Source organism: Macrotis lagotis, chromosome X, assembly GCF_037893015.1.
Source record: "Macrotis lagotis isolate mMagLag1 chromosome X, bilby.v1.9.chrom.fasta, whole genome shotgun sequence".
In the NCBI taxonomy this organism is placed as follows: domain Eukaryota; kingdom Metazoa; phylum Chordata; class Mammalia; order Peramelemorphia; family Peramelidae; genus Macrotis; species Macrotis lagotis.
In genome coordinates this window covers 279,442,682-279,470,106 of record NC_133666.1, presented here as the reverse complement: position 1 = coordinate 279,470,106, position 27,425 = coordinate 279,442,682, and the positions used below count along the sequence as shown (strand labels likewise).

The window sequence follows — 27,425 nt, the reverse complement described above, 5'->3', positions numbered from 1 at the left end:
AAACAATGAACCCTTCGATTCTAATGGAAAACAAGGAGGCTAATTAATCATGCCATCAAAAATGCAGGGTGAACAAAGGAATCGCTTTCTGCAGAGCACTGGGGTGGATGCCTTGGAGGGGACCATAAGCGGGAGAGAAAGTGGGGGCGCGGAAGGTCAAGGCCAGCGAGGGCCCGGCCCTGAGTGGAGACACTGAGTGCCAGAGAAGTGAAAAGGCTCCCCGGAGGTCACACAAGAAACGCGACAGCACGCGGCTCCGGGTGGCTCTGCCCTCTTCCCGGCCTGCGTGGCCTCGAGGAGCCAGCCCCGAGCTCCCAGCGCCCGCGGCGCGAAGAGGGGGCGGGGCGGGCGAGGGGCGGGGCGAGCGAGGGGCGGGGCGAGCGAGGGGCGGGGCCTTGCTTGGGAGGCCGCGGGCCGGGCGGCGCGGGCTGGGCCAGAGGAGGCCCGGGAGCCGCAGGTGAGAGCGGCCGCCGGGAAGTGGAGGCGGGCCGGCCGGGATGAGGGCGGAGGGCCCGGGCTGCAGGAGAAGGGAGGGCTCCAGGCGCGCGGCCTGGAGTTGGGGCCCGGGGGGACTGCTGCCAAGGGGCCCCGGGGCCAATGGGGAACGGGGGGCGCGTGACGCGTGCTGACGGCATGGTAGGCGCCATCTTGGAGTTCTCTCTGTCTCTGTCTCTCTCTGTCTCTCTCTGTCTCTCTATCTCTCTATCTCTCTATCTATCTCTCTCCCTCTCCTCTCTATCTCTGTCTCAATCTCTCTATCTATACATCTATCTCTCTCCCTCTCCTCTCTATCTCTGTCTCAATCTCTCTATCTATACATCTATCTCTCTCCCTCTCCTCTCAATCCCTGTCTCAATCTCTCTATCTATATATCTCTCTCCCTCTCCTCTCTATCTCTGTCTCAATCTCTCTATCTATACATCTATCTCTCTCCCTCTCCTCTCAACCTCTGTCTCTCTCAATCTCTCTATCTATATATCTCTCTCCCTCTCCTCTCAATCCCTGTCTCAGTCTCTCTATCTATATATCTCTCTCCCTCTCCTCTCTATCTCTGTCTCAATCTCTCTATCTATACATCTATCTCTCTCCCTCTCCTCTCAATCCCTGTCTCAATCTCTCTATCTATATATCTCTCTCCCTCTCCTCTCAATCCCTGTCTCAATCTCTCTATCTATACATCTATCTCTCTCCCTCTCCTCTCGGTCTCTGTCTCTCTCAATCTCTCTATCTCTGTCCCTCTCTATCTCTCCGTGTCTTTCTATCTCTCTCTCTCTCTCTCTCTCTCCCCATAAAACTGCTAGAAGGGGTGAATGCCCCTTCTCCCCCCTCCAGCAGTAATTAATACACTTCAAAACAATAATGATAGATTTCTTCATATATCAACTTAGGGTTTTTGTTAACGATAAACTTAAATACTAATCATTTTTGTCGATTTGTATTGTATTTCTATCAATTACTGAGGCTATCACTCGTCTATAACATTTGTCTATGTTCTCTCATTTGATCCACACAGCAACCCTGTGAAGAGTAATAATGATAACATTGAGCATTTTCATTTGACCCTCACATAGCCAATCAGTATAGATGGCAAAGTTTGAACTTTGATGGGGACTTTATAAGTCCCAAATCATCTTAGATTCATCAGCTCCTTTGAAGGGGTGGGGAGGATTCAGACATGTCCAACTCTTTGTGATCCCATTTGCCATTTTCTTGACAAAGATACTGGAGTAGTTTGCCATTGTGATGATGGTAATAACAATAATAATGCTTTGCTTTTATAGGATGCCTATTGTGTGCCAAGGACTCTGTTAAGCATTTTGCAGTTATCTCATTTCATCTTCACAAGTCGGTACTGTGATTATCCCCATTTTACAGATGAGGAAACCAGGCAAATAGAGGTGAAGTGACTTGTCTAGGATCATATAGCTAACAGGTTGCTGAAGCAGGCTTTGAACTCAGGTCTTCCTGACTCCAGGCCCCATAGTTCACCCTGCAGCTCTCCATACCTGCCTTCAATAGTAGCACTATATAAAAAAGAGAAAGGCAAAAGTTAGTCCCTGCTCTCAAGAAATTCCTCATCTTATGGAGGAGTCCAGTTCTCTATCTGCTGAGCTACCTAGCTGCCAAAAAATATTATTAATGTTTTACTTTATACTGTCCACTCCCATCACCTTCCAACCCATAATACTGTCCCTACCAGTACACTATGTTCTTTCCTCAGAGACTGACACCACCTCGACATAGGCTGTGTGGTGTCAGGTGTAAGACAACTGGAAAAAGTAGGAGGCCAATTTATGAAAAGCTTTGAATTGGAATCATAATTTTATAATTGAGGTCTGAGGCCACAAAAACTCATGGAGTTTATTGAGTGTATATCGGTACAGGGGGTGGGGGGGATTTGAAGGAGTTGACTTGGTTATACATAAGAAGCTTACTTTAGCAGCTGGATGGCTTGGAGTTGGGAAAAATTTGTGACAGGAGACCAGCCATAAAGCTATTGCAGTAGTCCAGGTATGACCAGATGAGGGCCACACAAGGTGGTGGCAGTGTCAGAGAAGAAAAGTAGGCCTATTCGGGATATGTCAAAGAGACGAAATTGACCTTGTCAGCAGATTGGATATGAGCAGGGTGAGAGCTGGAGGAGTGAAGGATGATACCTAGCTTTCAAGTCAGAGTGATTGAGATGAGGGTGACATCCTTGACAATAGTAGAGAAGCTAGGAAGATGAGATAGTTGGGGGGAGAAAGGTAATGAATTCAATTTGGGGTATATTGAGCTTAATTCTCTTTAGGATATCTAGATGTCTAATAGGTATCTAAACATGCAAACCTGGAGATCAGTAGAGCTGAAAATTGGCTTAGTGGATTTGAATGAAAACAAAACGATTGCAATAAAGTAGGACCATCAAAGTGGAGTCCAGATAGAGAAGTGCGTCACTCATTCATTTTTTTTAACTGAAGAGAAATGAGTGATTTGGAATAAATTTAGACAAAAAAAAACCCCCAACATTCCATCCTTTAAGAACAGTTGAAGCATTTTAAATACAAAGCCAAATAAGAACATCTTAAATTTTTAATCACTCATTTATAGGTTTATCTCAACCATTTTTTTTGCAAGGCAAATGGGGTTAAGTGGCTTGCCCAAGACCACACTGCTAGGTAATTATTAAGTGTGCCAGGCCGGATTTGAACCCAGGTACTCCTGACTCCAGGGCTGGTGCTTTATTCACTGCACCACCTAGCCGCCCCACCCTCAACCATTTTTTAAAGAAAACTGGCAAAAACTAATACCTCCCACAAGGTAACATAAACCCTAGGTAGTAGCATGCCTGTCAATGTTCCAAAGAGTCCTGCTGTGCAGAGGATTTAAAATGCATTTCTCTGGGTGTTCTCTCACGTTTTTGAATTAATCGTGGAATATTTTCCTCCACTGGTGCTTTTCTATATATTCCTTAACAAACTCTTCAGAGTTCTTAGGGAATTTTTTATGGTCCTGAGAGTTTTCTTAAGCTTAGTCAAACCAAAGTGGGTGGTCATGTTGGGGGAGAGGAGGATTGTATTCATCAGTGTTGTGAGGGATTGGATAACTGATCAGTTTGAAATGTTGACTTGTTTTCAGCACTAATTACAGGAAGAAACAACTGCCCTTTTTCATCAATGTTAAAGGTTAGATTTTTCTTTCAAATGTGATCTTAAATGGTTTGAATGAATTTTCTTTTGGGAAATAGGTTTCTATTCTGAAGGCTTCCATATATAGAGGATTGTCAAGAACTATATGCCTTTGTTAAGTCAATAAATTAGCTTCAGCTTAGATTTTTTAAGGAAGTTTTTCATAACATACTGTTGGATCTCTGAACATTAGCCTCCTACTGTCTTCAGTCTTGGGTTTGATAGTATCGCTGTTCCCAGATGAAATGATTTTGATGATATGGATTTTTTCATTTTCCCCTGAAATTCTTGACCTTTTTAGTTCTTTAAATTTTGATTTTTTTCTAGTTCTATAAAATAACTTTGTTTATTAAAGCACCATATCTTTTAATTAATTTAGATTATACCTGAGACCTTGGTTGAATCATTTCCTCTTATTTTTTCTTATTGATAAATTTAAATACTAATAGTTTTTGTGAAGTTATATTGTATCCTACCACTTACAAAGGCTACTAATTATCTATACTGATTATTTCACTGATACTCTAGACATTTTTCTTGGTGGTGCAGGGGGAGAGAGTTGGTGGGGACCCAGACAGTTCAATAGCAGCCACTCATTCATCCTGATCAAATCAAGTCAACAAGTATTTAGTAATACCTCCTATGTAAGCAGTCACTGGGCTAAGTGCTAGGGAATACAAAGCAAGTCAAAAGCACCCTCTACCCTCAAAGAGCTTACAATTGAATGGGGAGACAAAATGCAAATAACTCTTTGCAAACTCTGTGTGTGTGTGTGTGTGTGTGTGTGTGTGTGTGTGTGTGTGTGTGTCTATATACATACATATAAATATATATGCACAATAAATTGTATATTATCTCAGAGAGGCACTAACCTTAAGGGAGAATTAGAAAGGCTTCTTCAAGAAGATTAGATTTGAGCTGAAATTTGAGAGAAGCAAGACAACAGAGAGCAGGAAGATCAAATTCATGTTCTTCACTTCACTCAGGGGTAAGGGTTGAGTCTGGCTGGGATACTGCCAGATGGAGACTCAGAAGTAACTGTAAATGTAGCTACAGCCACTGGGAGATTGGGCTTACGTATATACCACTCCAACAGGCAGCAGTAATTACTTTGATGTGATTTTTTCCTTTTTTATTGTCATTGTTCATATGACTCATTTCTTGCTGTTTTGAGGTGGTGGTAAGAAGGTGTAGTTAGAACATCTCACGGTCATCTGATCATCGCTTTTCACATTCAAACAAAGTGTGTTTCCGTTTTTCATGCATGTTATTGAGGGGAATCTTAATCAAGTACTGTTTTAACAAGTCCAAGATCTCTTCCAATATAGACTTCTTAAAAAGACAGAAAAAAAGTTTATGAAAGGAAATTAAAATTTATCTTATTCAAACATATGTAGTTCCCAATTCTTTCACATCTTGAATTTTCCTGTTCTATGAGTTCATAAAGTAGAAATTCTGACACCAAGTGCTTCTCTCATCACCTGACTCCCTCATCCCTACATAATTCCCCACAGTTTTAGAGTCGTAACCTTTTGGAGATGTGGGAAGTTGATCATATGTTTCCTATTGTAAAGCTCTCCTTGAGTTGGGAGAGGAAAGGTAAATAAAAGGAGTAAACTTCCACAAAAGTGAAAAATTTCTCCCTTCCTTCCTAAGTTCCTTCTTCCTTTTTTTTTCTTCTTTCCTTCCTGCCTCTTCCTCTTTCTTTTTTCTTATTTTACAGGAATTAAAGTTTTTAAAATTTAGGGGGTTTTTTGGTTTTGGTTTGGTTTTTGCAAGGCAGTGGGGTTAAGTGATTTGCCCAAGGTCACATAGCTAGGTAATTATTAAGTGTCTGAGGCCGATTTGATCTCAGATCCTCCTGACTCCAAAGCTGGTACTCTATCCACTGTCCCACCTAGTTGCTCCTAAAATCTAGTTTGTTAATGGTATCAATAAAATGACTCAAACTAGAAAAGGGATCATTTTTAAAATCATGGCTGATGCTTGGAATAACTAAACAAATTGTTAGTGTGTTAGTATAATGAAATATTACTGCCCAGTAAGAAGTGTCAGTGTCAAATGCTACAAATTCAGAGAAACTTGGGACGACAGTAGAAACTGATTCAAAGTTAATTAAGCAGATTAGGAGAACGATTTACATTATGTCCCGATTAAAGTAAAAGAAAGCAATATTAAAAGATTATGACTTCAGAGGACTTTCAGTGAAGCATGCCTCTCTCTTCTCAGTAAAAAGTAACCAACTGTAGTTCGTGAATGAGGCACACATTATCACACATGGCCTATGTGTTGATTTTTTTTTTGGCTTAATTGTACTACTTTGTCACCAGGGAGGATTCTTTTGTTTAATTTGTGTGGAGAGGGGTGCGATGATCAGTGATATTTTTTTTTAGAGTATCAATAAAATATTTTTAAAAAAGAAAAAAGATAATATTAAAATATCAATTTTCTTTTCTTATATAGTTGTTTTAAAAAGGGACAGTAATAGAATGGTCCAAATCTTTCTTTTTAGGCATTCTCCTATAAACCAAAGTATAAATGGAATAATGCTGTCTTTCTTATTTAAGAATAATCCCACTCCATAAATAATTTGTTTCACTCCCTAAATTGAATAAGAAAAATTTTCCATATCAAATAAAAACTTATCTGTTAATTGAGGCCCTTCTCTGATTACTAATCAGGACATAGAAGTACCTCTAGGTTTTGCAAGGCTGTGGTAGTAGAGTGCAGACCATAGTTCTAGAAGTTGACTATGCCTGCTTTCTGTGGACCAGTCTAAATTTAGAGATTCTTGTCAACAGTGTGTTTCCCACTTGGAGATAAGTTCCTTGACTATGACAACCTGTGAATCAGAGAAAGTCATAAATTCTCCCCTAGTTCTATGCAGGGCCCCTTCCACTTCTGTAGTAATGGTGACAAAGGAGTAGAAAAGTGGATGTAGTGTACCTGTAACCTCTGTAAAAGCTAACCTCACTGCTGCTGCTCCAAATGTGAGGTCCTTATCCAGGTGAAAAGTAGACTACTAGAGGACAATTCTAGTGATGGTTTCATTGGAGATATGACTCAGATCTGCCCTGATATTTAAACTATGAATGAAACCAGAAAACAATAGAAAGTTATAACTAAATATCAGGATGACTCACAAATTCTCCTTGGAGAAACAAAGTTTTTGAATTTTTTTTTTTTTAGGTTTTTGCAAGGCAAATGGGGTTAAATGGCTTGCCCAAGGCCACACAGCTAGGTAATTATTAAGTGTCTGAGACCGGATTTGAACCCAGGTACTCCTGACTCCAGGGCCGGTGCTTTATCCACTATGCCACCTAGCTGCCCTGAGAAACAAAGTTTTTGATAGTGTTTGCTTTATTGTGTGCCTGCCTTTGTGGGTCTAGGCTAGAAGACATAGTCAGTCAGTCATTTAACATTTTTAAAATGCCTACTATGGAACAATAGCTAGATGGAACAATAAATAAAGTACCATGCCTGCAGTCAGGAAGACATCTCTTCTTGAGTCCTAATCCAGCCTCTGATACTTGCTAGCTATGTGACCCTGGGCAAGTCACTTAACCCTGTTTGCCACAGTTTCCTTATCTGTAAACTGAACTGGAAAAGAAAATGGCAAATGACTCTAATATCTTTTCCAAGGAAAACCCCAGAAGATGGCAGGGAGAAGCCAGGCACTGTCCTAAGGTCTCCTGGCTTTCACTCAGAACTAACATGAATCAAGCCTCTTAACAGAATTCAGATCCACAAAATCCAGAAAGAACAAAGGAGAAGAATATCTACCAACAAGGTTGATCTCGGGAACATGGGTGAGCCAGGGACAGAGAGCAGAGAGCCTAAGCAAGGGCAGTGGGGTAAGACCTGGGTCTAACCTGAGAAAAGCTGCAAAAGCTTTGGCTTTCTAAGTAGGCAGGAGAGCTCCAGCAAGGTTGGAGGAAGAGTTCCAGCAGTAGGCAGGAGAACACCAGCACAGTGGCTAGACATCAATTTGGTCAGTTCTGCTGGCCTGGAATACCAGGGCACCCAGCCCCTTATTTTCCAGGTTTAGTGCCCCCCCATCCCTATGGGAGAAATTGACTCTTCCCAGAACAAACACAGAAACAACCTAGAATTTGGGGTGGGGGGAGCCAAGATGGCTACAGGAAAAGAGTCTCTCTTAGGTGCTCTCTCTCAAAACTTATAAACTAAGGACTCTAACTAAATTTTCAAGAGACAGAACCCACAGAGGGATCCAGTGAGGGAGTCTTCCAGCCCAAGGTAACCTGGAAAAGAACAGAAAGGCCCCACTCCAAGGGGCTAGAGGGGTGGGTGGCTGCTAGAGCAAAGGAACTTCAGCCTCTGGGAGGCAGCCCCAGGGTGCCTGGGAGTCCTGGCTCACGGCAGTGGGGGCAGTTTCCTCCACCCCAGGGAGCACCGGACACAACTTGGAAGATCAGTGGGGGGACCTCTGCCAGAGCAGATGCATGAAGCCCAGCCCTCAGGGCACTCAGCGAGCAGTGTGGCTGCAGCAGTCCAGATCCAGGAACCGGAAGCAGGCCAACCGGTAAGCAGGAGCCCCCAGGCAACTATTCAGCCTAGGTAGAGGAATGGAGAGAGACTTCCAAGGTCTATCCTCTGTACCTGGAACAAGACTTTGGGGCTCTGACCACATTCAGATCCTGTTCACAGTCTAGATCCCCCATAGAACAGCAGGGCCCCTGCCACCTCAGCTCCATGACAGAAGGGTATGCTTGTGTTCATTCACAGACCAAGAGGGAAACAGAGCTTCGCAGTACCCCAAGACCAGGCACAGGCCAGGGAAATGAGTAAATAGAACAAAAAAAGAGGAACACCATTGAGAAATACATTGTCTATGATCCCAAGAAAGATTGAAATTTTCAGTCTGAAGATGAGGAAGTCCAAGCCCCTGCATCTAAAGACTCCAAGAAAAACGGAAATTGGGCTCAGGCTATGACAGAGCTCAAAAAAAATTTTGAAAATCAACTGAGGGAGATAGAAGAAAAATTGGGAAACAGAATGAGAGAGATGCAGGGAAAAAAACATGAAAAAGAAATCAGCAGCTTAGTCAAGGAGATCCAAAAAAATGCTGAAGAAAATAACATGTTAAAAACCAGCTTAGGTCAAATGGATAAAACAGTTCAAAAAGTTATTGGGGAGAAGAAGACTTTAAAAAGCAGAACTGACCAGATGGAAAAAGAGATAAGAAAGCTCTCTGAAGAAAACAAATTCTTCAGATGTATAATGGAACTGAGGGAGGCTGCTGACTTTACGAGAAATCAAGATACAATAGTTCAAAAACCAAAAGAAGAAAAAATTTGAAGAAAATGTGAAACATCTCATTGAAAAAACAGCTGATCTGGAAAACAGATTCAGGAAATATAATTTTAAAATTATTGGGATACCTGAAAGTCATGATTAGGAAAAGAGCCTTGACATCATTTTCAAAGAATTCCTACAGGAAAATTGCCCGGATATCCTAGAAGCAGAGGGCAAAAATAGAAATCACCCCCAGGAATATTATAGCCAAGTTCCAGAACTCCCAAGTCAAAGAGAAAATATTACAAGCAGCCAGAAGGACACAGTTCAAATATCGTTGAGCTGTAGTCAGGATCACACAGGACTTAGCAGCAACTACATTAAAGACAAGTAGGACTTGAAATATAATATTCTGAAAGGCAAAAGAGCTCAGAATGCAACCAAGAATTAACTACCCAGCAAAACTGAACATCCACTTCCAGGGAAAAAAGATGGACTTTTGATGAACCAGGGGAATTTCAAATGTTCCTGTTGAAATGGCCAGAGTTGAACAGAAAGTTTGATCTTCAAATACAGGACTCAGGTGAAACATAGAGAGTGGAGGAGAAGGGTAAAATATAAGGGACTTGATGATGAACTGCATGTATTCCTGCATAGAAAAATGATACTGATAATACCCATATGAACCTTATCATTTAATAGAGCGGGTAGAAGGAGCTTTTATAGATGAAGCACAGGAGAAAGCTAAATTTGACGATATAACAGTGTAAAAATAGAGTCATTGTCTAAAAGGGAAATGTAATGGGAGGAAAAAAAGGAGAGGTGGAATAGGCTAAGATATTTCATATAATAAGTTTTTTTTTATTACAATGAACTATTGCAATGATACGGAAGGGGAGGAGGCGAGGGGGAATGAGGGAACCTTCACTTGCATCAGAGGTGGCTAGGAGAAGAAACAGCATATATACTCAATGGGGTGTAGACATCTAGAGTAAGAAGAAGAGAAGGGGGACAGGGTGGACCTTGGGGGAGAGTGGTCAGATATAACACATTTTCTTTTTTACTTCTTGCAAGGGGCTGGGATGGGACGGGCCTGTCTGGGATCAAAGGGCTGGGTGGTTACTGAGCCTAAGGGGTGGTATGTGGGGTCGGGGCCTCTTGGTCGGTGATCTGTTTACTGCACCACTCAGCTACCCTACAGCACATTTAAGAAGAGGGACAGAGTGAAAGGAAAGAGAAAATATAGTATATGGTAGTGGGGAAGTACAAATGGAGGGAGTTGCGGTCAGCAATGACAACGGTAGAAAAATATGGAAGTAGTTTTTGTGATGAACTTATCATAAAGAAAGTGATCCACCCACGACAGAGCTGGAGGTGTTGGAACACAGATTGAAGCACAATTATTATTATTGTTGTTATTATTATTATTATTATTATGGGACAGGGTTGCAGGGCAAATGGGGTTGGGTGGCTTGACGGGCCACACAACTGGGTGATTGTTGGGTGTCTGAATCCAGATTTGGACCCAGGTACTCTGGGATCCAGGGCCAGTGCTCTGTTCACTGTGCCACCTGGCCATCTCTAATATTGTTATTATTATTATTTTATTGTATTTGGGGTTTTTGTGGGACAATGGGGTTGGGGTGGCTTGCCCAGGGTCACACAGCTGGGTGATTTTGGGGAGTCTAAGGCTAGAATTGGGCTTGGGCATTCACGGCTCCAGGGCCAGTGCTTTGTCCACTGTGCCACCTGGTTGCCTTTATCATTATTATTATTTTTTTCTCTTTACTTTATTGCTCATGAGGCTTTATATTTGGGGGGAGTATTATGTTTATTCTTAAACAAGAATATTTTAGTAATGTATAAAAAACATTTGTACAAAAATAAAAATAAATATAAAAAAAGAATAAAAGCAAATCTATCAATGCAGTATAATTGTGAGCTATCATGATCAGGCCTTACCTCATCACCTCTTTTTTCTTTTTCACCCCAAGGGCCTTTAGAAGCTCCTGAGGTAGCAACTTATATTATCAACCATTCCATGCTAATAAGGTGCTAATAGGAGGGGTTTCTTTTCTGGAGTTTTTACTATTTTGCATTAAATATTATTGGGGTTTTTTTTTAGAAATATGAATGAAACTGATGAAACAAGTATGAAAAAGATAAGCATGGTGAATATTGACAAGCTTATAAATGACTTCTCACAAATAGAAAAGGTATGTAGAAGTACCATGCAATGGTGCTTGAATTAAATGATTAAAAGGGACCTATGGAATTGATGGAGAAGGGAATGTGAAAAGGAAAGATGTAAATGAATGTAATAAACAAAATATAGAAAAGGAATTGAAACAAGCCTGAAAGGTACTTGAACTCAGGCATTGGTCAAGTAAGAAATGCTTTCAATCAATCTTTCAGCCTTCTTTTATCTGACTCTAGACTTTCTTATTCTTCCCATTTTTTGTTTCCAGGGAAGCCTAGGTTAGATAATAAGAAAAAACACAAAGTAAGAGAATATTGACATGAATCCCTGTACAGGCTCTGACACTAACTAGCTATGTGACCTTTTACTTTTTCCAGTTCTCATTTTTCTCATCTATAATGAGGGAGCAAGTTAGACTAGGTAACCTTTCAATAAAAACAAATGTTAAAAAAATAAAATAATAAATTTAAAAAGATCCTTACAGGTCATAACCTTGTGATCATTTTCATTTGCTGCTTTCCTTTTTCTTCTCTTCTTCCCCAATTTCATTCCCTGATCTTCTCTTTTCAAGACTGCCCACGTTTATATGGATTTTTCTAGAAATTTGTGTCTTGAGTCTGTTTTGCTGAAGACATTAGCTTGTATTATCTTAAGTGCTATATATATATATATATATATATATATATATATATATATATATATATATATATATAAAAGTGGGGAGAATGTGACTTTGGTAAAATGAAAGTCTAGGCTAACAGACTACCTTCTATGAGGGGTGGGGGAGGGAAGCAAGAATAGGGGGAAAATTGTAAAACTCAAAATAAATAAATAAAATCTTTCTTAAAAAAAATGAAAGTCTAGGCAGCTTTCGATATAGCTTTCACATAGTTCTGTTTTATTCTTTAGTTAAACACTAAAGTCCTCATTTCTGAAAACTTCAAAAAGTATCTTGCTTAAGATAAAAAGAATTAAAATTTAATTTTTCCATGTCATTAAACTAAATATATTATATTTTCCACAGAGAATGTCAGAAATCAATTCAAAGAACAACAAATTAGATATTCAATTGGAAAAGAACAACACTTTATTAAAATTTATGCAAACCAAAGAAAACTCCTTTAAAGAAGGTAAGAAGTTATTTCCATAAGCAAATTATTTCTAATAAAAATACTTATTAAATTTTCCAATAACCAAATGATAACCAGGGAAGAATCTTGGAAAATCAAAGTTGAATGGAAAATGAGCATGACTGGTTGTAAAGAAGTGTGAGAAAAAGAAAAGGAAAGAAAAACATCACACTAATATACATGACTCAGATCTAACTTTTTAATGAGAGAAGATCAGAGAGTTGTGGTGAACCACAAGCTAAATGTAGTAGCATGGCACTACAAGATTTATAAATAGAAGAGTGTGACACAGGACATATGAAATGGACTTTGTTTGAAATCACTCATGTCTAGGCTTTTTGTCAAGGAGTGAATGTAAAACAACATTTTTTTTTTTTGCAAACTTGGTGGTATTTGTTTGTCCATATGAATGTGTCCCTTTAGGTTATTCATTTTGCAAAGTTATTCGTTTCTCCAATCGTGCCACCATTGCTCAAAATATTTTTGGAACTTTCTTTAGAGCCCCCTGTTACATTCTCTTGAATATCCTAATCGGTAGTCAAAAGTCCTACTTTGAAGATGAAAATGATTTTTTTAAACAATCTAAAGTAATGCATAATTAGATTGATGAAGGAATTCAATGACCAAGCTATTTGGAGCAAAAAAAAAAATAAGACAAAGTGATCCATTAAATCTGGTTCTACATCTCAGGGAACTGAAATGGTCATACTCAATTCCAGTCGAACCACAGACTTATTAATGACATATAAACTACTGATAATAATACTAATTCCCATAAAAAGTTACAAGAAGACATATGTTTCTACCTCAATATCACCTTGAGCCTCAATCTTTGTCTGGTTCTTGGAAATTAAGTCTTACATGTAATAATGTAATTGCAACCCAGGAAATTATTCTATATAAATTAAACTGATTTGGAATAGTCTAAGAGGTCAGGAACCTGATATGGTTTTTCCAGAGGTAGCCAAAATAAGCCACAATCCTTTAAAATAGACTTCTCTAGAATAAGGATACCCCTAGGTTCCTTTGATCTTCCAACCATGTGTCTGTCAGATAAGAATAAGCAATAGGATTGATGGATTTTCTTTGGTGCCAGTCTTCAAAAATTTTAATTGATCAACCAATCAGCAAGAATTTATTAAATTCTTATGTGCTAGAGACACAAGGTCAAATAATAAAATTAACTGTTCACAAGAAGCTTACATTCTAATAGAGAAAACAATGTTATAAACAAATTACATGTGAATGACATGATCTTTTATATCTAAGTTATATATCCACTTAGAGTTTATTATAAAATATGGAGTGAGACTGTGATCTAACCGAAGTTTTGTCAGACAGCTTTCCATTACAAATTTTGTCAGACTGCTTTCCATTACAAATTTTTGTCAAATGATAAGTGTCCAAACCCCCCAAGAGCTACAATCCTTGGTTTTATTAACATTCTGCTATTAAAAACTAAATTCATTATGTTTTTCCCAAACTCTCTCTTCTTCCTAACTTCCTTATTATTGTTGTAGGTAGCATACCTATTCACCAGACTTCCTGCCTAAGTTTCATCCTTGATACCTTACTCACACTCCCCATATCCAGTCATCCATTTCTGTCTTTGGCTCCTTTCCTCTACAATGCCACCACCATGATAGTGACCCTCATTACTTCACTCCTGCACTGTTATAGTGATCTGCTGGCTGATCTTCTTGCTTTAATTCTTTCTTGTAGCTCTGAGCTTTTTTTTTCTTGTTATCTTCCATCCGTGAAGCCTTCCCTCCCTATCTCAGTCTCCTGACTTCCTTAAAAGTCTCAACTGAAGGGGCAGCTAGGTGGAGCAGTAGTTAGAACCCTAGACCTACAATCAGGAAGACCTGAGTTCAAACCTGGGTTCAGATACATGCCTATCTATATGATCTTGAGCAAGTCATTTAACCCCATTGCCTTAAATAAGTAATTTTTTTTAATCTCAACTAAAGTGTCACCTTCTACAAGGAACTCTTTTCAGCCTTCATCTTGGTGCCTTCACAGTAGGATCATCTCTAATTTATACTGTATCTATCTGCATATTGTTTTCTCTTTTAGATTGTGTGTTCTTAATTTTGCTTCAAGTTTTTGGATTCTTGACTGCAAAAATGACTATCTTTGGCTGTATTTATTCTATCCATTTCTTTTTCTTCAATTGTTTTCATAGCTAGGATTTTTAGAACTTCATAAAATAATAGCGGTAACAGTAGGTATCTTTAATTTACTCCTAAGCTTATTGGAAAGGTCGGTCTCTCTCTCTCTCTCTCTCTCTCTCTCTCTCCCTCTCTCTCTCTCTCTCCCTTTTCTTCATGACCAAAAAAAACTCACTTTTGGTTTTAAATAGATGTTAATTTAACATTAAGGATCCTTTTGTTGCTATCCTTTATTAAAACATTTTTTATATAAAGGGATATGTTTTCTCAAAAGTTTTTTAACATTTGTTTGCATAAATTGTGGTGTTTCTTGTTATTAATATGACCTATTATGTTTATGTTTCCTCATTTTTGAATTAACACCTCTTAGCATTTCAGTTTGATCATAGTATATAATATATTTGATACCTTCTTTTTTAATATTTTATTCAACATTTTGTATCAACATTCATTGGAAATTTTGGTTTATGTTTTCTTTACTTTCTCTTTATTCTCTGCTTTATCTCTAATTGGATTAAATATCAGGAACATATGTACTTCATTAAAGGAGATTTTTTTTTTTGTTCTGGCCATGATTTTCAAGGAGTCTAATGATTCTTAAATTGTCTTTCCTTAATGTATTTTTCAGGTCAGTTATTTTTGATAGTAGATACTTTTTTCTTCAGTTTCCCAATCTTTTCATTTTGTTCTAATATTTCTTATTATTTCATGGAGACATTGAATTCTGAATCCTTCATTTTAGTTTTTCAGGGATATATTACTTGGATTTTCCTAACGTTTGATCTGAAGTATTTATTCTTGTCCAATTTTTTCCACCAAAATTATTTCAGTTCTGATTTCATTGTTTATCACTTCACTTCTCTTTAACACCATTCTTAGAGACTCTTGTGGTCAAGCAATTTTTTTCTTTACAGTTTTGCTTGTACATGTATTGTTAACTTTTTCACTTCAGATTACCTTTTGCATTTATCTAAATTCACAGTATATCTTTACATCTTTGATGTCTTCTGTTTACTCTTATTTTTCTTTATTATGTTTGATGTTGTCTTCTATTTACTTATGCTTTCCTTGGCATGGTTCCTTACTTAGCACTTATAAGCATCTTATAATTTCTTAGATTTAGACTGAATTTTTCTTGTATCAACTATCTTCCAGATACTACTGATTTCCTGCTATCCTTTAAAGCAGTTTTTTTTTGTTTTGTTTTTTGCAAGGCAATGGGGTTAAGTGGCTTGCCCAAGGCCACACAGCTAGGTAATTATAAAGTGTCTGAGGCCGGATTTGAACTCATGTACTCCTGACTCCAGGGCCGGTGCTCCACCTAGGTGCCCCTAAAGTAGTTCTTGACTGAATAGGTTAGCTTAATTTTGTTTTCCTTTGATATTCTTTTTTTGGGATGTGTGTAAAAGAGCTAGCCTCTTCTACAACCTTTATGTCATCATCTCAAAAAGATCATATATGAGATAATGGAATAGGAAGCTAGTTAGAACATCCCTTATTGAGGGGGACAGCTAGGTGGTGCAGTGGATAGAGCACCGGCCCTGGAGTCAGGAGCACCTGAGTTCAAATCCAATCTCAGACACTTAATAATTACCTAGCTGTGTGACCTTGGGCAAATCATTTTACCCCATGCCTTGCCAAAAAAAAAAAAACAGAAAAGTCCCTCAATGTCTGAATAAGAGGGAGGGAGGGAGGTAAAGAGGGAGGAAGGGACACCTAGTTAATCAACCACTTCACTTCCAGTACCAGAGCAGATAGTACTTGTTCAAGAATACTGCTTTTATATCTTTAATAAGCAAAAAGTTAAATATTTCCAATGGATAGATTCATTCTTGGGATAGCAAGTTTCTTGTTGTTTTCCCTTTTTTTAAAAAGTTATTTTAGTCCCACCAAAGTGGATTCTAGAAAATTAATGATGGTAATTGCAATTTATGAAAAAAATTATTCCTTGCTTTGATTTGGTTAGTTTGTTATATGGTGATATTTATAAAGATCTAAATCTATATTCTAAAAAATTTATATAGTTACTAATTTCCAAATTTAAATAATATAACTAAGGGGCATCTAGGTGGTACAATGGATAGGCCCTGAGTTCAAATCCCAGTCTCAGACACCTGATACATACCAGTTGGTGACCTTGGGCAAGTCTCTTAACTCCATTGACCCACAAAAATAAAAAATGAATAATGTATCTAAATACTATTAAAACATTTAAATTAGCTCCCCATCTTCCATCACTAGAGGATTAAATTTTATATAATTACTAATTTAAAATCATGAGATTTTATTGAACTTTATTGATTAAAAGAATGCCAATTCCATAACCCATGGGTGTGAGGGGTGTGTGTATGTGTGTGAATGCTATAGAGAAATTGTGAGTGGTGATCACAGGGCCTGGTACATAGTAAATAGTTAAAAAATGCTTCTGAAGTTGAATCTAAAGGAATTGAATTAGAAGAAGAAATCTAATGGAACCATTGGAGCTGAAGCAAGAAGAAGCTAGATTTTACTCATAGGAATCTGGGTAAAGAGAAGAAACTACATCAGACATTGAGGGTCACTGAGTTAAACAAAGTTATTTTGGGATGTGGATACACTGGCCAAATTCATTAGTACTGAGGAATTTATTTTGCTTATTGACATCTGATGAAGAATTCTCTTGATAACCATCATCTGGGACTAAGGTCTTTCAGAAATGTTTCTCCCAGGATAAGCCTAACTCCAGTCAACAAAGTAACAGCCCATTTATTTCGGCCAGTAGGATTGCTCTGATTTGTTGAATTCACGTATAATATAAAAGAGAAGAAATCTTTTCATTATGCTTGGAAATTTTTCATTAAAAGTTTTTACTCTTCCAAAAGTAATTTTTTTCCCATAGAGTTCATTTTTAATTTGAAATCAAATATCCAATTCTATTTTATGTTTTATTAAAATATTCATTTTGGAAAAAAGTAAATAATACAAAATTAATCATTTTGACATATCTATGACTGATGTCTCCCCCTCCCAATTAATCAAGAAAGAAAAAGGGAAAAATATTATTGGGGTTTTTTTTGGAGTTTTAGGGGTGGGGAGTTCCCGAGAAACGCTGCCTTCATGCCGCCATCTTGGCTCCACCCCCCCGCCAGAAAAATACTCTTAATAAATAAGTAAATTCAGGCAAAAAGCATATTCAGGTATTGATCTGATTACTGCAGCACTACCCATTAGGCACCATGTGGACCTTGCCAGTGCTAAGAACAACACAGCAGTGGGACTTTCAAGGTCTTCTACTTCTGCTGCCTTCAACCTACATGTGTCCTATCTCACTAATTCTCATATTATTTGGGAAATCCCATTTCCTTTTACCCATGGACTTTATGTTGACTTTTTTGTGCAATTCTGATTGGTTTTTTGTACAATTACTTATTGTAGCTTTTCATTGGTTTTCTTGATCATTATTTGGTCTGATGCAAATTTCAGGATTTTGGTGGAGTGGCTCATACATAGCTGGAAATCCAAGGTTGCCTTCCTTTTATTAGAACTGCTGGATTAGAAACAACCAGTTCAAACCCTCCGATACTAACTTGGTTGCAGGAAAACTTGTTAAAGGGGAATCTGGCAAGTGGTTACCTTAGAGAACAGGCATCTGGAAGCCATTCAAGGCCTACTCTATGGAGACACTGCTACTTTAGGGACTGGCTATGAAATGACAAAAATCCATCAGAAGTAGAGTAAATATCCTGTACTATAATAGAAATCTGGGAACAGAGTTTGATAGGCCAGTAAGAACCCAGCTTCCTTTTACCAGCTTTTCCAGTCCTTAGACATACAGTCATAGGTGGACATTTCCAGGGAAGAAGAAAGTTGGAGAAGAATTAGGATTCAACTCTTTGCCCTCTCTCTGTATTTCCATCCCATTCTGTCCAGCAAAATATTTGTGAAGAATTGGATAATTTAGGAAGTTTTATGAACAAACAACTGTTTAATGTCCCAGAACATTGGGTGTGGAAAGTAACAAGTTGCTCCCATGTTCATGAGGCAGATCTCTCATAGAAGAGTAAAAAAATTCATGAAGGAAGAGGATATCTAAGAGAAGTGATCTAAGGACTAAGAGAATTAAGTGTCACAAAATGAGAGAGAGAGAGAGAGAGAGAACACGAGAGAACATTGTGAAAGGATTTTATACTGTTTGAATTATACCCTGGCTATGGCACTAGGTAGCACAGTACATGGAGTGCTGAACCTGGAGTCAGAAAGACTCATCCTCCTGAGTTTAAATCTGGCTTTAGACACTTACTACCAGCTGTGTGCCTCTGGGCAAGTCATTTAACCCTGTTTACCTCAGTTCCTTCATCTGTGAAATGAGCTGAGAAAGAAATAGCAAACTACTCCAGTATATCTGCCAAGAAAATCCCAAATGGAGTCATAAAGAGTCAAACATGACAAAGTCTCAATATTTAAAATACAAGACACTGGTTAGGAATTTAGTACAACGAGTTTGGTATTTATTTTCTTAATCTAAAATAATTATTTGGTTGCTAACCCATTTAATAAAGGCAGCACATATCTCTTTTTTTTAGGTTGTTTTTTTTTTTGCAAGGCAAACGGGGTTAAGTGGCTTGCCCAAGGCCACACAGCTAGGTAATTATTAAGTGTCTGAGACCGGATTTGAACCCAGGTACTCCTGACTCCAGGGCCGGTGCTTTATCCACTAGCCACCTAGCAGCCCTAGCACATATCTTTCTAGTTTGATATCCGTAGTTTAGCTTAATAGGATACTATCCCAAGAATCGTACTTTAACCCTAAATACTATAGAGACTAAGATGTACAAAGAAAAAAATCAATTATAATTCTTATATCCTGAATTATGTTGTACTTTAATTTAGGTTCTTTTTATAATGTATCTTTTTAAATGTATTTTAAATGTATTTTAAATGTATAATGTATTCTTTTTAAAGAAGCATATAGAACTGTATGAATTTATAGTGCAGTATATTACAGGAGGTCCATCTTGTGTTCATGTACTGAAATTACACATTTTAAAACACCAAAATACTATACTTTTCCAGAATTCTTCCTCTATGTTTGATTATTCTTGAGGTCAGAACTGAACCACTCTCCCTATTACCTGTAGTTTTCCTATGCGCTACTGGAGCCTCATATTAAAAAGGTATAGAAGGGGCGGCTAGGTGGTGTAGTGGATAAAGCACCAGCCCTGGAGTCAGGAGTACCTGGGTTCAAATCCGGTCTCAGACACTTAATAATTGCCTAGCTGTGTGGCCTTGGGCAAGCCACTTAACCCCATTTGCCTTGCAAAAAAAAAACCTAAAAAAAAAGGTATAGAAGTCATTGAATTAAGGGAATAAATTGACAAAGAAAGAACGAGAGGGAGGGAGACATGGAGGAAGAGAGGGAGGATGGGAGGGAGGAAGTAAGGAAAGGAGAAAGGAAAGGAAGAAGGAAATTAGTATTAATCATCACTTGTATCCTGGGTACTGTGCTTAGTGCTTTACAAAAAGGAAAAGAAGAAGGGAGGGAGGGAGAAAGTCAATATTAATCAACAACTGTGTCTTGTGTACTGTGCTAAATGCTTTACAAAATATTATATCATTTAATCCTTATAGCAACCCCAGGAAATAGGTGCTATTATTATCCCTATTTTACAGTTGAAGAAACTGAAGCAGACAAAGGCTAAGTGACTTGCTCAGGGTTACCTAGCTAGTAACTATCTGAGGTCAAATTTGAACTTAAGTCTTCCTAACTCTGCCTAGTACTTATTATGGAACCTAGCTGCCTAAAGATGTAGCTGACAGTTAACACTTTGGTTCCTAGAAACAGCAAGATGAGAACAACTTTTTATTCCTACAGGGAAGATAAATAATAGCAATACCTTGCAAATATGTAGATTCTTTTTGTTGTTGTTATTCACAAAGTATTCACATGTACAGACTTACTTTAAGATAGTATGTAATTACTATATGTAGGGCCTCTCTTCTTTTAAGGTAAAAAGCATGATTTTCTCCCCAAACTGGGCAACTCACAGTCAGCTTTATTACTGAGAATTTACACAAGCCAGTGCTTTAGTGTATATATTAACTATTAAGCCAGAGACTTAAAGGAAAATTAAGTTTATGTTAAAGTCTTTTAAAAATACTAAAAGTTATTTTCTGCTTTGATGTTTTAACTGAAGTAATGTCATTATAAACTTAACCTGTATTATTTTATGCTTCAGAAATCTTATGATTTTACATATAAAAATATTTATAACTGTTCTTTGTTTGGTAACAAAGAATTGAAAGTGAATAAAGAAAGAATGATTGAGCAAGTTATCGTATATGATTGTGATGAAATAGTATTGTACCATAAGAAATGAAGAAAGAACTTGTCTCAGAAAAAAGCAATGAAGACTTAGATGAGCTGATGCAAAGTAAATTTAGCAGAACCAGAAGAATTTCTACAATTATAGCAAAATTGTAAAGATAATTAAATTTAAAATGCTTAGTAATTTAACAACACAGTAACTAGTTTCAAAGGCATCATGATGAAATATGAAACATACCCCCAGAAAGACAACTGATGGATTCAGAGTGTAGATTAAAGCAAATTTTCTTCTATTTGTATGTATATGTGTGTCTGGCAGACAATATAACTAATATGGAAAAAATTTTGCATGCATATATATATTTGTAATTATTTTTATTTTTTATTGCCTTCTTAATGAGTGGGAGAGGGGAAGGAAGAAAGAGCAAATTTGGAACTGATAATAAGTTGAATTTTTTTAAAAAAAAAGAAAACCTATGATTTAATAGTAGAACATTCATGACTAAAAATATGACTTTCATTCATTTATATTTTTCTTTGAGGTAATTAGCTTTTTTATTGGTATTTAATATTTTCACCTAAGATACTCTTTCTTAAACATTGCAACAAAATAATTGCAAAAAGTAGGTTTAAAAGTTTACAAGTGGGGGCGGAACCAAGATGGCAGAGTGAAGGCAGCATTTCCCAGAAAATCCTTTCCCATCAGACTCCAACAGTCAGCAAATTATGACTTTAATCAAAATTTGGAGGGGCAGAAGCCAGAGAAAGACTGAGTGATACATTTTCCCAGTCCAAGATAACTCAGAAGTTCCACAGGAAAGGTGTGTTTCACCAGGACCGGGGTTTGGGGGAAAAAACACAGGCACAGTACAGCCCAGTACAGCCCAACCCAGGGATCACCAGCAACAGCTTGAAGGGGCCATGAGAAAACTCTGCTACACCAGAATGAATGTGGAGTGAGGAGCACTGGCCATAGAACCTGCAGGGAGAATCGGGAGAAACCAGCCTGCATGTCCAGAGCACAACCTACAGGTGGTAAGCGGGTCAGGGGAAAAATCTCTCTGCTCTCCCTGGGGCAGGATTCTGCTGTTTGCCCACACTTAGATCCAGGTTGCAGTTTGGCCTTCCATACTAAGATAGAAGGGACCCTCCTCACAGCTCCAGGGCAGAGGGGAGTGCCCAGTGGTCATCTACATATCAAAGCATAGGAAGAGAGCATAAGACCTTGGAAGAATAAAGATCCCATTGGGGTGTCCCAAAAAAAAACCCAAAGCAGTGTCCCAATAATACTCAAAAGCTCAGAAAGCACTCCAAAACCAGGCACAGGCTGGAGAAATAAGTAAACACACAAAAAAGAGGAACACCATTGAGAAATTCTTTGTCTATGATCCCAAGAATTATCCTCAATTTGAAGATGAGGAAGTACAAGCTCTTACATCTAAAGACTCCATGAAAACGGAAGTTGGGAGCAGGCTATGATGTTGCAGTCCACTCTGGGCAGCCGGGTCTCAGTTTAATTCACACAACTCTTCGGGGAACTCCGCCGGACATGTCCCGCATGTTCAATAATGAAAGTCAGCCAGTGAGAGATAAGCAAGGAGTTTATTGCAGGTATATGCTACATCTCTGACTTACATAGTTGAAATAAGGGTATATATAAGCCTAGTCCCCTTGTATCAGCATCCCTCATCTCCAGGCCTGTGGAAGTATAAGGGGCATGCCACAAAAGGTCTGTATCCTGGAAAAATGTGGAATCTTCAGCAAGATAAAGATGAAAGGTAAAGAGATAAGTACCAGAACTCCTTCCTGGGACACTTGAACAAGATGAGGATGAAAGGCAGAGGGATAAGGACAAAAGGTCCTTCCTGAGAATATTCAACAAGATAAGGATGAAAGGCAGGAGAACAAAGAGAGAGAAGGGCCAGAGCTCCTTCCTGAGTTCAGAGCACTCTGGTATGGACATTCCTGTTGTCCCAGGTCTCAATGACTCTCAGGATGAACTCCTCATGGCCACATACTCTTGTCTATTATCCCCTTACAATTCCCCTTTCTTGTTTAAGTGCAAAGCGCCCTATAGATTCCCAGAAAAGGGTTGTCTTGGAGGATCAACAAAAACATCAGTCAGAACCTTTCTTATGCATGAGATGAAGACTTGCATCACAAGGGGCACACACAAGCAAAATAATAAAAGTCCAATACCAAACAATATATAAGGTAAAAATATATGCAACAGACCACCAGATTGAGCATGAAAGAACTGATCAGAATCTGCTGCCTGGTCAATATAATCAGCTATTTGGGCTAATTTTGACAATTCTAATGTAACATTTTCCATACTCAATCCATGCAGCTGGGCTCTAATAACATTCCATTCTACTTGAGATTCATTATATTGCTCTTTGGTCAAACAATATTGATTATGTCTATAATCACATTGTAACCTTTGTTGTAATTCCAAATATTGTACTTCTTCTCCCAAAAACATAGTGGCCTTATGCAATTGATATAATGCTTTATAAAATTGCTCATCTACCTGAAGCTGGTGTTTAAATCCCACTGAAACATTCTACATTAATTCTTGTAATCCCTGTGCTTCAACTATTCAATTCTGAGTATTAGATATTGACATAGCAAGGGCTGTAGAAGCCACAATGGCTTCTACCAGTAATGTAATGCCCAAAATAACACAAAAAAATATATCTTGTTTCTCTGTTGAAAGGATAATATTTTCTCATTAATTGTCTCAAAAATGTGATCACTATGTGTTCTATAACAATTTTTTTGTTTTTTACAATAGTAAATGCATAATGTGGTCATGTTACTTTGAAAACTTTTCTACCTACAGCAAATTTAGGGCCTATGCAGGTTCTTACTAAACAATTCATACAGGTTAAATTGAACACCCCATCAGAATATTTAGTTAATGTAATATTAGATTTTCCTTCTACTAAAAATGCATATTCCTCACCCAAGCATACCCTGGCACTAATAGTGATATTACTAGTTATATTATTCCTTATATCAATATTAACCAATTCAGGCATTCCTTGCACAGTATGTCCCCCAACCAATGCAACAAATGTTTCTATCCCTTTAACCTCTAATATATATATATATATATATATATATATATATATATATATATATATATATATATATATTGCAGTCGAGGATCATTTACTGCTCCTCTATTTTGCATGTCTCTTGTGGTATTATGACAAGATATTAAATATTCTGTATAATTCATAAAGTCTAAAGGTACTTTGATGCACTGATGAGTATGGCAATATTTAAAGGGCATGAAACCAGGATAATGATACATAAGTGAATAGAATTACAAGAACTTAACCTGTTTCCTTGATATTGTTTAGTTTCATTCAAAGGTATCTCAGTGCCATTTAATCTCCATGTATATAAGTTATATTTCCTGGTGTCAATTTGTATAGAATTCTTATTTGTTTTTACAGCAATATCCCACAAATATATCCTTCCATCCACAATCTGAGTACACCATCTATCAGCAGGTACAATACTTTTAGTGTAATTCCATTCAGTGCTCAACCAGATTCCTCCCATTTGTTTCTGGAAGTACACAGGAAATCCTTTAATCAATCCCATGAAAGTCATTTTTTGTTAAAGTTCTGTATGGATTCATTACTTGTTATTTCTTCAACACTCCCTTCATTGTATATGCAAGAAAGATTTCCATGTAAAATAAATTCTAGCATAGTGTCTGTCCAGGATAGTGTTTTCAACCATGGTGGAGACGGAATGAGAACCCATCAATGATCAGTCATATTAGCCTTTCCTACAGTTAACAAGTGCATCATCATAAATGTTCTTATGAGTATCTTTAATTGTCTTTTATGAGCATGATTCTTTCTTCCTCTCTTGTTTTGCCTTCTCTTTCATCGATTCTTCCTCAGTTTCCACATTTCTTATTCTTTTTGCAGAAACCCATTTGTCTCCATGATCTGTGGAAACACAAAGAAAACCTGGACCCCATATTAATACTCTGTAAGGTCCATACCATGAGCCATCGAGCTCCTTTACCAATACCATAGATTTTATTTTCAGAATTATTTTTAAAGTATTTTCTTTCCAACTGTTTCTTAATTTGTATAAAATGTCTCATGGCTGGAGACAAATTGTCCAATTTAGAAATTTGTAAAAAATTATACGTATATATTGCTTTGTCTAGAATTCCTTGTGATAAACGTCCTCTTCCCCTTTCTTGTTTAGCAAGGATCGCCTTAATATTTCTATTAGCATGTTCCACTATGGCCTGACATGTAGGATTGTAAGGAATTCCAGTGACATGCTTTATTCCCTAAAACTTTTAAATTACAAAGATTTCTTAAGACCAATTGTTGCTAAAAAATCCCTTCTTATGACTGTAAGATTTTCTTCATACTTCTCTTAAATTCCAAAAGTCATATTCAAATTAGTTTTAAATCATCTTCTTTTCAAAAGCCTAAAAACTTTGCAAATTCTTATTTTTATCAGTGCAATACTAACTTCTCAATGCTTTCATTTATAAAAACTTTCTATCCTTACTGACCAACATTTCTTAATATTAGAACATTCTATATTCTGGGAATGAGAGATTCCCCACAATTTGAGATATCAACGTGATATGTACTAATTCTTTACCTTTACTGTTTATCATTACTCACTCATTCCAGATTCTTCCCAGATACATGATCCACATCCCAATCAGTGTAAAATATTAACTTCCTCTTAGTTATCCTAAAGCTAACTCACAAGTCTGTCCTGACTCCCATAACTCTGGAGGAGCCATAAAACATCAGAATCCAAACTCAAACATATTCTTTACAAACCCCTTAATTCAATTTACATGTATCTTTAGATTAGCATACTATAAGATCAATAATAACATAATTAACATTTACTTTACAGTTGTTTTCATATCAAACTTTTTACTTTATGGGGTTTATTATTTTTCTAATCAATTCATTGCCAAACATTGCAAAAATTACCAATTTAATGCAATTTTAAATCAGCCCAACCTCATATAAACACATATGTCCCTATAGACTTACAGTTCTATACTTTCTTCTTTTCTTATAATGATTTGTACACCATTTTCCAGAGTTCCCAAAATCCATTTTTTTGTATACAAAGTCAACCCTGCTCAAACCTCTCCATACTTAACAAGTGTTTCAAAAGAAACCCCAATTGTCTCTTAAGTCTGGATTTTCTTTCCAGTACTTTCAGAATCTCTTAATCAAACTATACCACTCACATTTTTCCACCATTCCTTTTCATTAGCTCTTCTTGACTTTAATTCATACTATTCCGAACTAGAGTCACATAGCTTATACAGCTATATAACTACAGATATGATTCCACTTCTCACAATGCATTTTTCCTTCCAAGGTTTTAATATTTAACATTTCTTGATTACAATTGCTAAAATCCTGGAGAAGGCAGTCATTCAAAAATCCCTTAGCCTAATTAGAATATTTCCTGCCCCCCTTCTTCAAATAGAGTAAACTGAATAACTTTTATAGAGAGAGAATCCTAGATTCTTTCTGGGGGTGGTGGTCTTCTATTCTTCAACCCTTACATGTCCCATAATTTTCTGTAATAACTAACAATATCTGAATCTATATTGATAAACTCCTGAAGCTCTAATGATGCCATATCATTCTGGAAAAAAAATTAATTATTTAGTTTCCCTTATATGGGCATTTTGGTAACCACATTATACACTTTAGGATTAACCTGACTCTCTTGTCTTTCTGAAATTTATTTTCCCTATTTTCAAATTAAAATAGCATTTCTTTCTATGATTTCTTTGTTTAAAATATTTGGTAATATTTGCTGTTTCTTTAACTTCAATGTCCTTTTTAACACTTACTTTACTAATTCTTCCTGAAGTAGCTCTCCCTCCTGAAAGTGGGAGGGAGAGGGAAACACACCGGCAGCACAGAATCAAGGAGAACGAGAAAGAGAAGGGAACATAAACAAGGAATGGGGGGAGGGGGATTCTCATAATAGTAAAATAACAGGGTGAGTAGTTTGGCCTCAGTCAATTTAACACCAAAATCCATTCCTTTTTTAAAATAAAAACAAAAAATCCTGGAAGAGGAGGGGGATCAGATTACACACAGAAAGCAGGTTCAAGGGGAGAGCCAGTGAGGGCATTAGATGCCAAAATAACAAAGAGCAGCAATTTAAATGAGGCAACCCAAGGACAATTTTAGGGGAACTTTTCTCCCCATCTAGCAAATCAATAGAAGAACCTGAACACACAAGTAAACAGACAATCTAAACACATAAAGACAGACAAGGCACAAACACAACAGAATTTTCCAAACTGACAATCTCAACACATATCCACAAACACAGACCAATGGCAAATTCCTGACGTCTCAGGAATGCCGTGAGGGGAGATTCTCTCTTAAACTAGTAAGAAGGAGCTGGTAGGGGAGGAGGAGGCCAAATTTCATCCTCCTGTACAACTTTATTTCTTTTCTTTCTTTTCTTTTCTTTTTTTAATATAGTTTTACTGTCTGTTTGGCTTTCTATAGAGAAATGTCACTCCATTCCCTCAAAAGCATTTTTCACTATACTAATTATCAAGAAATCTAGTTCTTTAAGATAATCAGGGCATTCTTGTTCATAGCTAGTCATCTGTTCTCCTATTACCTGCCATTTATCTTTTGTTAT

General features: G+C 37.4%; 1 protein-coding gene across 4 annotated transcripts in view; it reads left to right on the top strand.

The window, feature by feature from the left end:
* The first annotated feature begins 391 nt into the window (after positions 1 to 391).
* The window catches only part of CCDC152 (coiled-coil domain containing 152), a 101,146-nt gene continuing 74,112 nt past the window's right edge, over positions 392 to 27,425 (top strand). The window contains exons 1-3 of one of the 4 annotated variants that reach the window (XM_074208310.1): positions 392 to 457; positions 11,050 to 11,140; positions 12,149 to 12,254. In XM_074208310.1, coding sequence (XP_074064411.1) covers positions 11,054 to 11,140; positions 12,149 to 12,254 — 193 coding nt within the window. In that variant the 5' untranslated portion in view covers positions 392 to 457; positions 11,050 to 11,053. Of the gene's footprint in view, positions 458 to 8,084; positions 8,212 to 11,049; positions 11,141 to 12,148; positions 12,255 to 27,425 lie in introns of those variants that run through there. The other 3 variants (XR_012472765.1, XM_074208308.1, XM_074208309.1) reach the window with 3 other exon arrangements.